Here is a 12,823-nt window from a genome sequence, read left to right on the forward strand (position 1 = left end):
AGAATCCCTTCTGGCCGACAGGGTTGACCTTCAGTAAGGAGCCACAGGCTAAACGGGGGGGGGGGGGGGGGGGCGGGGGGGCTCTGAGGGTGTGGTGCTACAACAGCCAATGAGCTGAGGCAGTCTTTGGGGGCTGGGAGCTTCCTGATGACTTGATTTTTGAAAAGCAAGGAGCGCAAGGTGTGGGACTAGGGTGAGAGGCAGGTGTAGAGACCGGAAGCACACCGGAAATGCTTCCTCCAATATGGCAGCTCACCTCTAGGTGTGCTTTGAAGCTATGGGGGGGAGGGGGCAGGGGGGGTGGGAACTTGAGACCCTGCCTATCTTCCTGTCCATCTCCAAACTGGAGCAGTTTGGAGAGCTTGACTCCCTCCCATGTGACTGCGGGCAGGAGTCAACCCTAAGATCAGGGTTCGGTAAGGAGGCCTTGGCGCTAAGGACTCGCAGCTGCACCAGGGGTGTCTTCACTGATCTGGCAACGTTTGCCTGGCAGTGACATCAGGCCCAGCCCCTCGGCAGCTACGGTGGCTTAGCTGACCTCCTCCCGTGGGTTTGTGTGGCCCCGTCGCGCGCAGTTTTCTTTGGCCTCTGTGGATTTGTGGATGGGACCTCTGTGGCTTCCTGCAGCCCCTTCCGTGGCTCTATGGGTAGAGTTTTCTCACGGTTTCTTGTGGCTCCTCCCATAGCTTTCTGAGGGATTTGTGGGTAAGCCCCTCCCATGGCTTCCTTAACTCCAGCGTCACGCTCTTCAGCATGCTCATCATGTGCACCATCCTGACCAACTGTGTGTTCATGGCCCAACACGACCCTCCGCCTTGGACCAAATATGTTGAGTAAGTATCTCTGGGAGCCTGTCCTCCTGCCCCATGGCGCCCTTTCTGTCCCATGCCATGCCTCTGGCTCTGGAGTTGCCCGAGACGGAGGCTCCGCCCATGCCTGGAGTCCTGCCCAGGGGCGTGGCCTCTACCCGCCTACCGTTCTCTTACCTTGTTTGGTCTAAGTTTGTGGCCTTAGAGGTGGAAGCTCTGCAAACTGGCGATGTGGGGAATCTTGCCAGCCCCTAAGGAGGGGCATGCCAGGCACTGTCACAAGATCAGTAAGCATTCTCTCTGCTAACCCAGGATCAGCGGGGTCAGCGGGGTCAGCATAGCCCTGTCCCAGAAGGGAAGGCTGAGTATTGGAGTCCATCTGACCTCACACACAGCTGGGGGACACAGCTGCAAAGGCAATGGCGGTCACTTCCGTGCCCCGGTACTACACCGTTACCCTGGCCCCCACCCGAGTCCTGCCTCCCACAACTCTGCGCTTTTAGAACCCTGCCTCTGAGTCTTCCCTTCCTGAAGAAATATCTAATTCCTCCAGGGTCTAAGCAGACTTGGCCGGCCCTTACCACACTCAGCTCCCGGTTTATGGAAACCTCTGGAAGGTTCAGCTGCCTCTTATAAGAGTGGCTCGCAGAGGCCCAGGGCTGGTGTTGCTGTGGCTGTGCCCGGCTGCTCTGAAGCCTGGGTCACTGCCCTTCCCATGGGCCAACCCAGGGAACAGAGGCATGTAGGATTCCTCAGACTGCTGTAGCCAGAAATGGCCCACCAGCCTTACACGCTGAAGATCTGCATTCCCTCCAGCCCAGGGTAGGCAGTTAGAACCCTGGCCCCAAGTCCTCAAGGGTGTCCCTGTTCCCCATTGCTAGTGGCTAAAAACCCACAAACATGACAAATAGTGAGTCTCCTTATCCATGGTGTCCCAGTGTGTCTATGTCACTATATGCATGTGGGCATGCCCCCCCCCCCCAGGGCTAGAGCGAGGGGTACATAGGTTCTTCCAGCAAGGGCAAAGGTGGAGAGTGCCCCAGACACGTGACAGTCTCTGCGTAAAGCAATGGGGCAGGTGGAGTTGTTAGCTAGATGTTTGGCACAGACCTGCAGCTCCTATTAGAGCTTTACCACTGGCCACAGGCCATTGTGACGGCTCTGGTGGGAGGAGCTGCCCAGGGCTCACACCAGGTGGGAAAGCAGATGAGCCCAGTCTGTAGACTCCACTCCCCGCACCCCCCCCACCCGACAGCCCCTGATGGCCTCTCCTCCTCAGGTACACCTTCACTGCCATCTACACCTTTGAGTCTCTGGTCAAGATCCTAGCTCGAGGCTTCTGCCTGCACGCATTCACCTTCCTCCGGGACCCGTGGAACTGGCTAGACTTCAGTGTGATTGTCATGGCGTAAGTACCCGGCTCCTCCCGCCAGGGCGTGGCACACTAGTTAGGCAGGGTGGGGGCAGGGCTTTTGTTCCCCATGTCCCAGGCTCTTGGGGTTTCCCTGCTGTGGTTCACACAAGCCACAGTATATATGCCACAGAGGAGTGCCTGCCTTGCTCTGTGTATAGCATGGTGGGACAGGATAGACTTACAGCCCATTCTAGTAAAGCGAGGCTGTCCATCAGGGACACGAAATGTTTGAGCAACCTGCCTCATCTGGGGACCACGACAGCCCTATGTTAAAGGGACATCATTAATATCAGTATTCCATGACTTGGTGTTTGGGCTTAGGTCAAGCGAAGAGTCTGTTCTGGGACTTTGGGAGGCTAAGGCTGAAAGTTTGCCATGAGTTCAAGGCCAACCTAGGCTGCACAGTGAGCATGTGTGAGGTGAGCCTGGTTTAACAAGACCTGACCTCAGAAGATGGAGTGGGGTGAGGCAGGTTGATTCTGCTCTAGCAGCCTGTGTGTAGTCCACCAAGAGATCCAGGCCCAGATCCCACTGAGACAGATGACCTGGCATCCAAGGTAATTAATAGTGAGGCTTCCGTAGAGGAGCCTGGGGAAGCAGCCAGCTTCCCCGAGGACCTGTGCCAGGAGAGCCCCTGCCTAGCATTTCTTAAAGGCCACTGACCCAGCTCAAAGGCTCCTCGCCCCTGCCGAGGAGGTATGCTAGGGGCAGCCAGCCATGCACGGTCTTTGAACATTGCAAGATGACACAGTCATCTATAAAGTACATACCCCAGTCCACACAGTCTTGATATTTTCAGCAAGTTCACAATTTTCTGTTGAGCCTGGGCCATGTGCATCCACATGCAGCCTCTGGGCTACAGGTTAGATGTATCCCTTAGTCACATATTACCCGGAAGAAAGCTAGTGAAGCAGGATACTCAGAGCCCACCACAAGGTGATCATGCCCCAAGGCCCGCTGTAGTCCCAGCTATGGCTTTAATTCCTTTCCTAGGGGACACTTGCAGAGCATTAGGGGTTGAGGTGCTCCCAGTGCCAGATGTCAGGAACCAGGTACCTGTCTCTGTTGAGACAGCTGACTAGGGCAGGGCTGGTCAAGAACTGACCTAGCATACCCTTTCTTCGAGCAAGGACCCAGTATGTGCTGGACTGAGTTCTGCACCTCAGCAAAGAGCATGCTGGGAGTTGTAGTCCATGCCCATGCAAGTCCTGGCCTCCCCGGTGGGATAGAGACTCAGTTGAGTTCCTACTTTCTTGAATTCTTGGATGTATCTGAGCTGTGCTGTCGAGGAGGTAGAGGCGGGGGAACTGAGAGCGGAGCTGGGCTCTCGGGATGCTCTTAGGACACCTTCAGGCTGGATGGAGAGCTTGGTGAATGGACAGTTTATCCAAAGCTGTTTCTGGGTATTTGCAAACTGACTCCGGGCCTCCCATTTTCCAGATGAAGAAGCAGGCTCAGAGACAATGCACTACCTACCCAAAGGGTGGAGTTGAGTGAGAAAAGGAAGTAATGATAGGGCAGGACATCGAAGAGTGATGGCTGGGGGCAGACCATACTGTCTGCCCACAAAGTCATGTCAGAGCCAGGCGGGACAAGAACCTGCTAGGGGACAGGAACTGGCAGAGCTGCGAGATGTCGGAGCCACTGTGTGGGCCATGAACTGGAGATAAGATGCGGAGAGACAGATAGACAGGAGCTAATGGCCTACTGTCACAAGCAGGAGGGAGAGAGAGAGAGACAGAGACAGAGAGACAGAGACAGAGATAGACAGACAGACAGACAGAGCAGTGAAGTGTCTGAGCAGAATAGAGGAGCCCTGGTCAGTGCTGGGTGTTTTGAAGGTGACTACTGGGTTTTGCTTATAACAGAGGGGTGGATGGCAGTACCACTGTGGAGAGAGGCTCAGAGGAGGAAGGGAGTCAGAAGCACAGCCGAGGGCATCCTAAGTGTGAAAGGGTGAGAGACACCAGGATCTTCCATTCCGGAGTGTGGGCAAGTGACCCCATCTCTAGGCCCCAACGTGAAGACATTGAAAGCCAGATACGAAAAGCCAGAAATGAGCAGGGTAGAACTCGTCTGTGGGACACACCAACATCCTGAGGTCAAGAAATAGGAGACGCCGGTGCTCAGTTGTTAAGAGCACTTTCTGCTCTTCAGAAAACCTGGGTTCAATTCTCAGCCCCCATTTTGAGTGCCTTACAACCAACTGCAGCTCTAGTTCCAGGAGACCCGATGCCCTCTCCTGGTGTCCACAGGTACTGCACACAGGACACGCATTCACACATCCAGGCACACACATGTATATGAAATAAGTACTCTCTTTTAAGGAGCAGAGGATTGGAGAGATGGATTAGAGGTTAAGAGTACTGGCTGTTCTTCCAGAAGACCTGGGTTTGGTTACCAACACTCGGATAGTGGCTCATAATTGTCTATATAACTCTAGTTCTATTGAATTTGACATCTTCTGGCCTTTGTTGGCTCCAGGCACACAAGTAGTGTACAGACACACTTATAAGCAAAATACCCATATACATAGGATAAGAAAGGAGGAGACTGGCACACAAAGATCAGAGGGAACCGGCCAGCAAGCGGGGAGGACACCCAGGAGAGTGGTACCCAGGAACCAGTAAGACTGTTCAATATAGAACATTCCAGGAGGAAGCCAAGAGCGATGACAGCTGATGGCCTGTTAGACTTTGGATGGTCACTGGTGCCCCTGCCAAGGGGTCTCAGTGGAGTGGGAGGGTCTCCATCCTGGTAGAGAGGGTCTGGGCCGAGGGAGGAGCCGTGAAATTCAGATATCTAATTCTCGGAGTCCCTGTGAAACAAGACAGAAAATGGCTCGGTGGCTGGAGGGAAATGAAGGTCAAGGAAGGCCTTTCGAAGAAGAGAGACTAATGGAAATGATCCTGAGGAGAGGGGACCTCTGATGAAGGAAGGTGGGGCCGGGGAACTGCAGGAACAAAGCCCTTGAACGTCCCGACTGAGGGGCTCCGGGGTGCTGAGGTGAAGAACTGACCTTCGGCTCAGGGAAGGCAGAATTCTGACTGGAGGTGGAGGCAGGCTGGCAGAGCTGATGAAGAGCGAAGGGGAACTTCTCTTCTGATTGCCTCTATTTTCTCCGTGAAATAAGAAGCGGGATCATCAGGGAGAATGGAGTGGGGAGCCAGCCTGTGCCTTGAGAGGGAGAACTTGTCAGAGACTGGAGGCCGCACTGGCTGGGGGCATTTGAGTGTGGTGGCAGGCTAAGCTCTGGGGTCTCTGTAGGCTGCAGGGGTAAGCAGTGATCTACCGACCGTGAAGAGCTTCAGGCAAGAGAGCGGCCAGCATCTGTCTGGGCCTCACCTGACTTCTAAATCCTGGACCTACAGAAAGTTGCCATGGAGATGCTCCTGTTCTCAGGAGAAAGCCATCATCAGGACCAGCTCAGCCTAGGGCATAGAGAGAGCGCCCTCTGTGGCCTCCTGGCCCCAGCAGGTCCTACGGGGTCCTGGCCCCTTCCTCCAGGGGCCAACCATTCCTACTCTGAACCACAAAGAAAACAAGATGTGCCTCTTCCTAATGAGCCCAGCCACACCTGTGCAGAGAACAGGCACGACAGAGAGGCCAGACTCCATTCTTGGATAGTCACTGCATCTCTGACATCTACAGAAATGGCCTGTCCACCTCTGCCAGGACAGAATGGACTGCTGGAATACCAGCTTCCTGCCACAAGTCAGACCTGCTCACAGCGTTGACGGATGTCCACTCTGCCTGGTGAAAACCACCTAGCTCCCCACCTCTGCAAAATATTCTGTTACGGTGAAATGGGTCCCCAGGATGATCCAGGGAGACTTGGGGTGGGGGCGGGGCAAAGTCAAATGAAGTAAAAACTCACCACCCAACCTTTACCTTTGGGGAAACTGAGACTCAGAGAGAACCGACCTGCCTGTAAAGACAGTGCCAGCAGCTGTGCCGGGACTGAAAGCCAGGTCCCGGCTCCTCCCCAGTCGCACCTCAGGACAGATTTCCTTCTCACACCCCACTCAGTTTAGAAGCTGCTGCAAGGGGTGCTGGGAACCTTGCCAGGCTCAGATCACAGCCTGATATCCAGAGATTCCCCACACCCCAAACTGGGCATTACCTGCCAGTTAACACAGCCTCCCACCTTCTGGGGTTGTTATGGAAACCAAACCTGGAGGGAAAGGAGGGAGGGCACAGAGGAGGGGGCCAGCCACCAAAGGAGCTAACAGCAGGGGTTCCACTGTCTGGGGGGGGATAAGGGTGGGGCAGGGAGAAGGCCAGCAGGTGCCATTCCTTGGGGTTCTGCAGCTGCGTGCTGGGGCTGGGGTGACAGTGCAGGCCTCTCGCCCACCACCCTCTGCTCTTTCATGGCGGGTTCATGATCTTACCCAGCTGCCTGCCACCAGCCAGCTCCTCGGCCAGCTGAGAGGCTGATTGGCGCGTGGGGGGAGTTTTGCCCACCCCTTACCCAGTCTATCCGTGTCACCTCTGAAGACAGCTCTGCCGTGAAAGTCTCCTTTGCTCTGCCATAATCGCTCCCCACTCACCCCCACAAGAGAGGCCTTCGTGGAGGCCTGGTGTTCCCTCCCTGGTAGGAGGTAGCCAAGTTCTGCCTAGGTAGCCACATTGTCTTGTCTCACCCTGGTCCGGGAACATCTTCCTGTCACACAGCTCTGGCCCCTCCTTTGAGACTTTCTCCAACCCCCACTGAATGTCCAGCCAGTTCCCACCAGCACCTATTTCCAGTCACGTGGTGGTGGCAAGCCTAGCAGGGGCATAGCTGTGTGTCCCCTATGCTGTCACCAGCCTGTCCTTATCTCCTGGGGTCCTGGCTCCTTTGCACTCGGCACTCACCGCTGAAGAGGCAGCACCAGCTCCTCGGAGCCTCACAGGCAGGGTAGGCAGGTCATGCAGGTCTTCCCGAAACACGAGCAGACGAACCAGGCTCTCGGGGATGTGGGAAGCAAGATGGTCAGTTCCCTCTCTTTCCTGTACCTTGTGCTTCTGGAGCCATATTGGGAGCACTGGGGGGGAGGGAGGGGAGCTGGCATCTCTGGCCCCACCAGGAGACCAGCGATGGGGATCAGGTCCTTGGACATCTGAGCCGTGTCTTCCCTGGAACAGCAACATCAGCAGTATTTCAGGCTCAACGGCATAGTCCTGTGGCAATCTAGACAGAGACTGGGAACAGGGCATAGGCACAGAGGTCTGGGGTATCTGAGCCATCCACGGGAAGAGAGGGACTCTAACGCTGGAAGAGCCTGCATCAAATTAGCCATCACCTGAGAGCTAGAACAAAGGAGGCGATGTCTGCTCCTCGGTGGATGACGGATCCGATCGCTGCACAGAATTTGCAAACCGAGATAAGTCTCAAGGGTGGAAGGGAAGCCATGGAAAGGTTGGCCAAAGAAGGAAGACATTGGGAATAATGTGTGCCTAAGAAGGGAGCAGACACATCCACGGGCCCTGTTACAGTGGATGGACCCCCAAGAGTGAACACAGCCAGGCCAGGCTGGCCCGCTGGTCCCAGGATATGTCATCCCTTGACAACCTTACCTGTGGGCACCAACAACCCATGGAGGAATTCAGAAATCCTGAGCAGTGTGAGCAGAGAGAACCATGATGTTCTCTGCGCGTCTGGACTGTTGGGTGGACCAAGCTATGCAGGACCGGTGACCTGACCTGACACCACCCAGATACCTGGGCCAGACACACTTGGTTAAACATCAGACACCCAGAGTTCGTCGACATCCTTTGTTAAACATCAGATCCCTTCAGCTAAATGTCAGATGTCCTGCATGGGAGGCCTCTGGTTAAATATCACAGGGCATCTGCCACTGTCCCGATGGCCTTGGTCACGTACTGTGCATTCGTCTCTCCAATGCCTTGTGGTCATGTGGCCTCCCAGTGCGTGCATGACCTCACGTTCTACTTGGACAGATCCCTGACCCCTCTCCAGACATCTGCCTTCTGTGCCCATGGACATCAGAGATGGACTGCTGTCCAAATTCAAGATGGGAGTCTCATAGCCACTTGGCCCTGCCAAGCCTCCCTCGGACCAATGCAGGACAGAGACGGCAGAACAAGCTCCCTGCTCTCTTCTAATACCTCCTCCATCTCAGGGACGATTTTCCCCAGGAATTTTCATGCTGTCTCTTGTGAGATCATAGCCCACGATCACATAGAGAGATCTGTGATAAGAAAGAGCAAGTGGGCAGTTCCCAGAGATTCAGAGGCCTCAGCCAAGGCTTCAGAGTCAGTCAAGTACACAGCGGTGACAGATGGTGGAAGATGCAGAGAAACCCCAGGAAGACCAGAAGGCCACATTCTTCCAGCATTGCATCCTGGAGTGATTTCCCTCCCCACCCTAATGTGTCCCCAGCCTCAGACCTAGTCTTAGAGTTTTATGCTCAGTCCCCAGAGTGGCTGCCTCCTAGCACCCGTTGATCATGGGATCTTCATGGAGAAAGCCATCTGGGAGCTTGCTGTGTGCATCCTTAAGACCGCTAGGCCGAGGTCATGTGTTGAGAGGATGATGGGTCAGGAGGAAGGCCAAGGGAGGGCCCAAGTCTGCCACCCCACCCTACAATGGGACCAGGAGAAGGGAGAAGGGCAGGCACACTGTCGGGGAAAGGGGAGAGGGGTGGGGCGGGCACCTCCGCTTTGTAACTTGCGGTAACTGTGGTTTGGTCCCACAGGTATGTATCAGAAAATATAAAGCTAGGCAATTTGTCGGCTCTTCGAACTTTCAGAGTCCTGAGAGCTCTGAAAACGATTTCAGTTATTCCAGGTAAGGCCAGGTTTGCCTTCCCACCTCAGCCGCAAGTGACTCTCTCTCTGTTTCCCGCCCTCTCCTCCTCTGACCGTGTGTCTCCTGTCGGTGTGCTGTCACTGTGTCGTGTGTGAATCTCCCTTGTTACAGATACACAACTGAATTTGTGGACCTGGGCAATGTCTCAGCCTTACGCACCTTCCGAGTCCTCCGGGCCCTGAAAACTATATCGGTCATTTCAGGTGAAAAAATCAGAGTAAACGCCCAGGCTGGAGGGGCACGCCTGGGCCTTTCCAGCCGCCTGGGAGCCAAAGCTGCCTCCCAGAAGGCCCTTTAGATGTGCCTGTCACCAGAATACCTTTGCCAGAGCTGGGAGGCAGTAGAAGAATCTTTCTCCCTGGAACCTCAGAATGGGCTCTGGGCTGTCCACCCCAGCCAAGCCCACTCTGTCACCGGGAGTTCAGACTAACCCGCAGCGAGGCAGAGCTGGTCCCCAGGGCTTCCCCCACAAGTTCTTTCTCCAGCCTGAACTCAGCTGCTTTCTTAGTGAGAGGCTGGGGCTCCAATTACAGGAAGAGACAAGTTCTAATCAGGAAACCAAAAAGGTGGCATTTGAGGGAACCCCGGCACACCCCTAGCAGTCTCTCCTGACAGTACCAGAGCCCAGCCTCGTGTCCCTGTGACTCGTGCAAGCCTCAGCCCTCATCCAAAGACACAAAGCGTAGTCTGTTGACAGGCATCATCGGGCCTTGGCGTCTGCCAGCCCTCGCTGCATGGCGCAGTAGAGGTTTAGCAAACCATGCATGGTAGCCTTGGGAAGAAATCCTCCCTGACAGATGGTGGCAACTGTACCCGGGAAACCTTAGCCTCAGCAGTAACTGTTTCACTGGTCCACACGGGAAAGTACCCAGAAGCCCATCTGTGTGCAGTTTGGTGCTAAAGGGGACACCGCTCACCCTGGCCCCTCGAGCCTCTCACCCCCACTGTTCATCTCACCCTCCCCAGCTTAGCATGAGCTCAGACTCCCCCCATTTTATGGACTTGTTCTGGAGGAGCCCCCTGTGAGCACAGTCCTCAGAAAGGGCAAGTCACTTAAGGAGGCTAGAGCTGGGGGGCAGTGTGGCTCAGTGGCTAGCATGCTTACAGCACGACCTTGAGGGCCTGATCTTAAATTCCCAGGAGCCACATTTAAAGAGCTGGTCCTGCTGGCATGTGCCTGTGATCCCAGGCTGGGGAGGCAGAGATAGGGGGATCTTCGGGCAATCACTAGATAGCCAGTCTAGCAGGAAATGGTGACCGTCAGGCTACGAGTGAGACCCTGTCCCAGGATATAAGGTGTAGAGCAACAGAGAAAGACACCAGATTGCCTCAGAGCTGAAGAACCCCCTCTGGACCACTGATAGCCTGTACTTCTGGAGGAAAATGCTGGAGACTTCCAGGCCAGTTGCCACGCTTAAGGCATCAGGAGCCAGAGACTCCTGGCCACGGGCTAATTTTATAAACATGACTCCTCCTGACCATTTTGTGTTTAGACTAAATCTCAAAATGTCCCTCCCGACCTTGGAACCTGCTTAGTATGTCCACAGCGAGGCCATGTCTTCCCAGTGTGCCCCATAGTGTCCCAGGTTCCTGCTGTGACAGGATGACCCCTCAGCAAACCCCCATGAAGCAGGTGTCACCCGCTGAGGGTAGGCGTTTCCACTGTCTGGGAGGCCGACCGAGGAGACAGAGCCCGCCTGAGCTGCCGAATGCTCCGAGGCCAGGCGAGAACCTTGTCTCAAGTGTTTTAAATACATAAAAGAACTTGGCTGTAGACCTGTATAAAAGGTTTACTTAGGGTGTCCAAGACCCCTGAGTCTGATTCCCTAGTATTCGGAAGTCACAAGGTAAAGAGGGGCCTTAGCAAGCCTTTTGAGGTCACCAGCAGCTAAGAGAGGCCACAGAGAGCAGCCCCCAGAGTCGATGTAGAAAGTGGTGTTTACAGCTGATGGAGTGCTGTCTGCAGGACTCCCCAGAGCAAAGTCAGAGGGGACAGACTCCAAACACCTGCAGCTTATCTGAACCCATTCGTAACATAAGTGCACTCCTCTGTTTGTTATGAAGGAAGATTTTAAAGGAGGGAGACCTTTGCTCCTGTCTCAACAGACCTGAGCAGGATTGCTTTGCCAGCCCTGAATAATAGAGTATTTTGTGCCAAAGACCCTTAAGCCTGGATTTTGGGGTACAGTCCAATGTGAACATCCAGTCTCCAGCCACACCCCTGTCATGTATTCCTGAGATACATGAGTCTCCGAGCTGGAGACCCGGCACCACACAGGGGTCTCTCAATAAATTGCGACAGACACACGGCTCCCTACCCGACTCCCGCCCACTGGGCAGTTGCCAGCATGTGCCAGGATGATTTCCATGGAGTCCCACGTGCCAGAGCCCTTGGCAGGCAACAGTGATGGTATCATCGTGAGGGGCCATGCGCTTCCCTCTTGTCCGTCCGTCACTGCTTCTCTGTCTCTGGGCCGAGGACACAATAGTCACAGGTGCTCCTAACACATTAACGGGCTGGACGATGGATGGAGGGAGCTTAACCTGAGATCTGGCCGCTTGGGGCATGGGGCTGGGGCCCCTCGCCTCTGATGCTCTGCTCACCTTCACCCTAGGCCGGTAGCTGAGGTCAGATGGGAAGTGTACACACATGCTTCTCTGTTACGCCGCTGTATGGTGCTGGCTTCTGCGAGCAGTTGACCCGTGCAACTAACGGATCACGGCCACTCTGCTTTGGGAAAATGGGAGGGGAGTGGGAAGGGCTCCAAGGATCAGCACATGAGGGAGAGGGGTGTAGCTCAACCCAGTCCCTGCCCGAAACCTTCTGCAAAGATGCTTCTACACTCTTAGGACATCACCCAACCCTGCCAACCCTTCCCCCAGAGCTGCATATCTGCCTTTACACTAAACAGCCACAGCCACAGCCACAGCCCAGACCCTGGCTTCCTTAGTTTCGTTCAAATGATTGAAACCCACAGTGTCTCCAAGACAGCTGGCCCAGCAGTAGAGCAGCAGGAAGACCCTCCCACCAGGAGCAGCTGTGTCTTTCCCATTTCCAGATCGAAACTAAGGCCCCTTGCATTGACTTAGAGCATGTCTGGACCTCAACTTCCTCTGCCATGCCCTATGTTAAAAAGGCCTGACTGGTACGCTTTGGAACATAGCAGCTACCGTGAGACCTTAAGACATTTTCCATCCACTCTGTCCATGTATTCCTATGCTGGGCCAGTGGAGAATAGAGTTCTGATCTCCTCTGAAAACACAAAGCTGGCCTGGCTCTTTGCCCTTGGCAGTCAGGAGAAACTCCGCTGGCCTTAAAGGCCCAGGAAGCCTCCTTCACTATATCTGTGCATTATGTTTACCATCCCCAGTCACAGCCCGTTCAGTGCAGGACTTGGGGAGGCCCAGTGCCCTTCTCCAGGCCCAGTCTCCATCCACAAGATCATAGAGCAGACTATCTGTGGGTCACACATGCTCCGTCTCGCTTTCCCAGGCCTGAAGACAATCGTGGGAGCCCTAATCCAGTCTGTGAAGAAGCTGGCGGATGTGATGGTCCTCACCGTCTTCTGCCTCAGCGTCTTTGCCCTCATTGGCCTGCAGCTCTTCATGGGCAACCTGAGGCACAAGTGTGTGCGTAACTTTACTGAGCTCAACGGCACCAATGGTTCTGTGGAGGCCGACGGCCTAGTGTGGATCTCTCTGGACGACTACCTCAATGACCCAGGTATGGGCTCACTGTGCCTCTGGAGAGAGTGCTGGGAGACCATCCAAGCTGGGTGTCTCCCA

At 54.9% G+C, this 12,823-nt stretch overlaps 1 protein-coding gene across 8 annotated transcripts in view; it reads left to right on the plus strand.

The window, feature by feature from the left end:
• The window catches only part of Scn5a (sodium voltage-gated channel alpha subunit 5), an 83,032-nt gene that overhangs the window by 11,156 nt on the left and 59,053 nt on the right, over positions 1 to 12,823 (plus strand). For 6 of the 8 annotated variants that reach the window (XM_052186984.1, XM_052186987.1, XM_052186986.1 and 3 more), the window contains exons 3-6: positions 744 to 833; positions 2,089 to 2,217; positions 8,925 to 9,016; positions 12,531 to 12,761. In XM_052186984.1, coding sequence (XP_052042944.1) covers positions 744 to 833; positions 2,089 to 2,217; positions 8,925 to 9,016; positions 12,531 to 12,761 — 542 coding nt within the window. Of the gene's footprint in view, positions 1 to 743; positions 834 to 2,088; positions 2,218 to 8,924; positions 9,017 to 9,148; positions 9,241 to 12,530; positions 12,762 to 12,823 lie in introns of all 8 variants that reach the window. The other 2 variants (XM_052186983.1, XM_052186985.1) reach the window with 1 other exon arrangement.

The sequence above is a fragment of the Apodemus sylvaticus genome, chromosome 7 (assembly GCF_947179515.1).
Source record: "Apodemus sylvaticus chromosome 7, mApoSyl1.1, whole genome shotgun sequence".
Classification (NCBI taxonomy): domain Eukaryota; kingdom Metazoa; phylum Chordata; class Mammalia; order Rodentia; family Muridae; genus Apodemus; species Apodemus sylvaticus.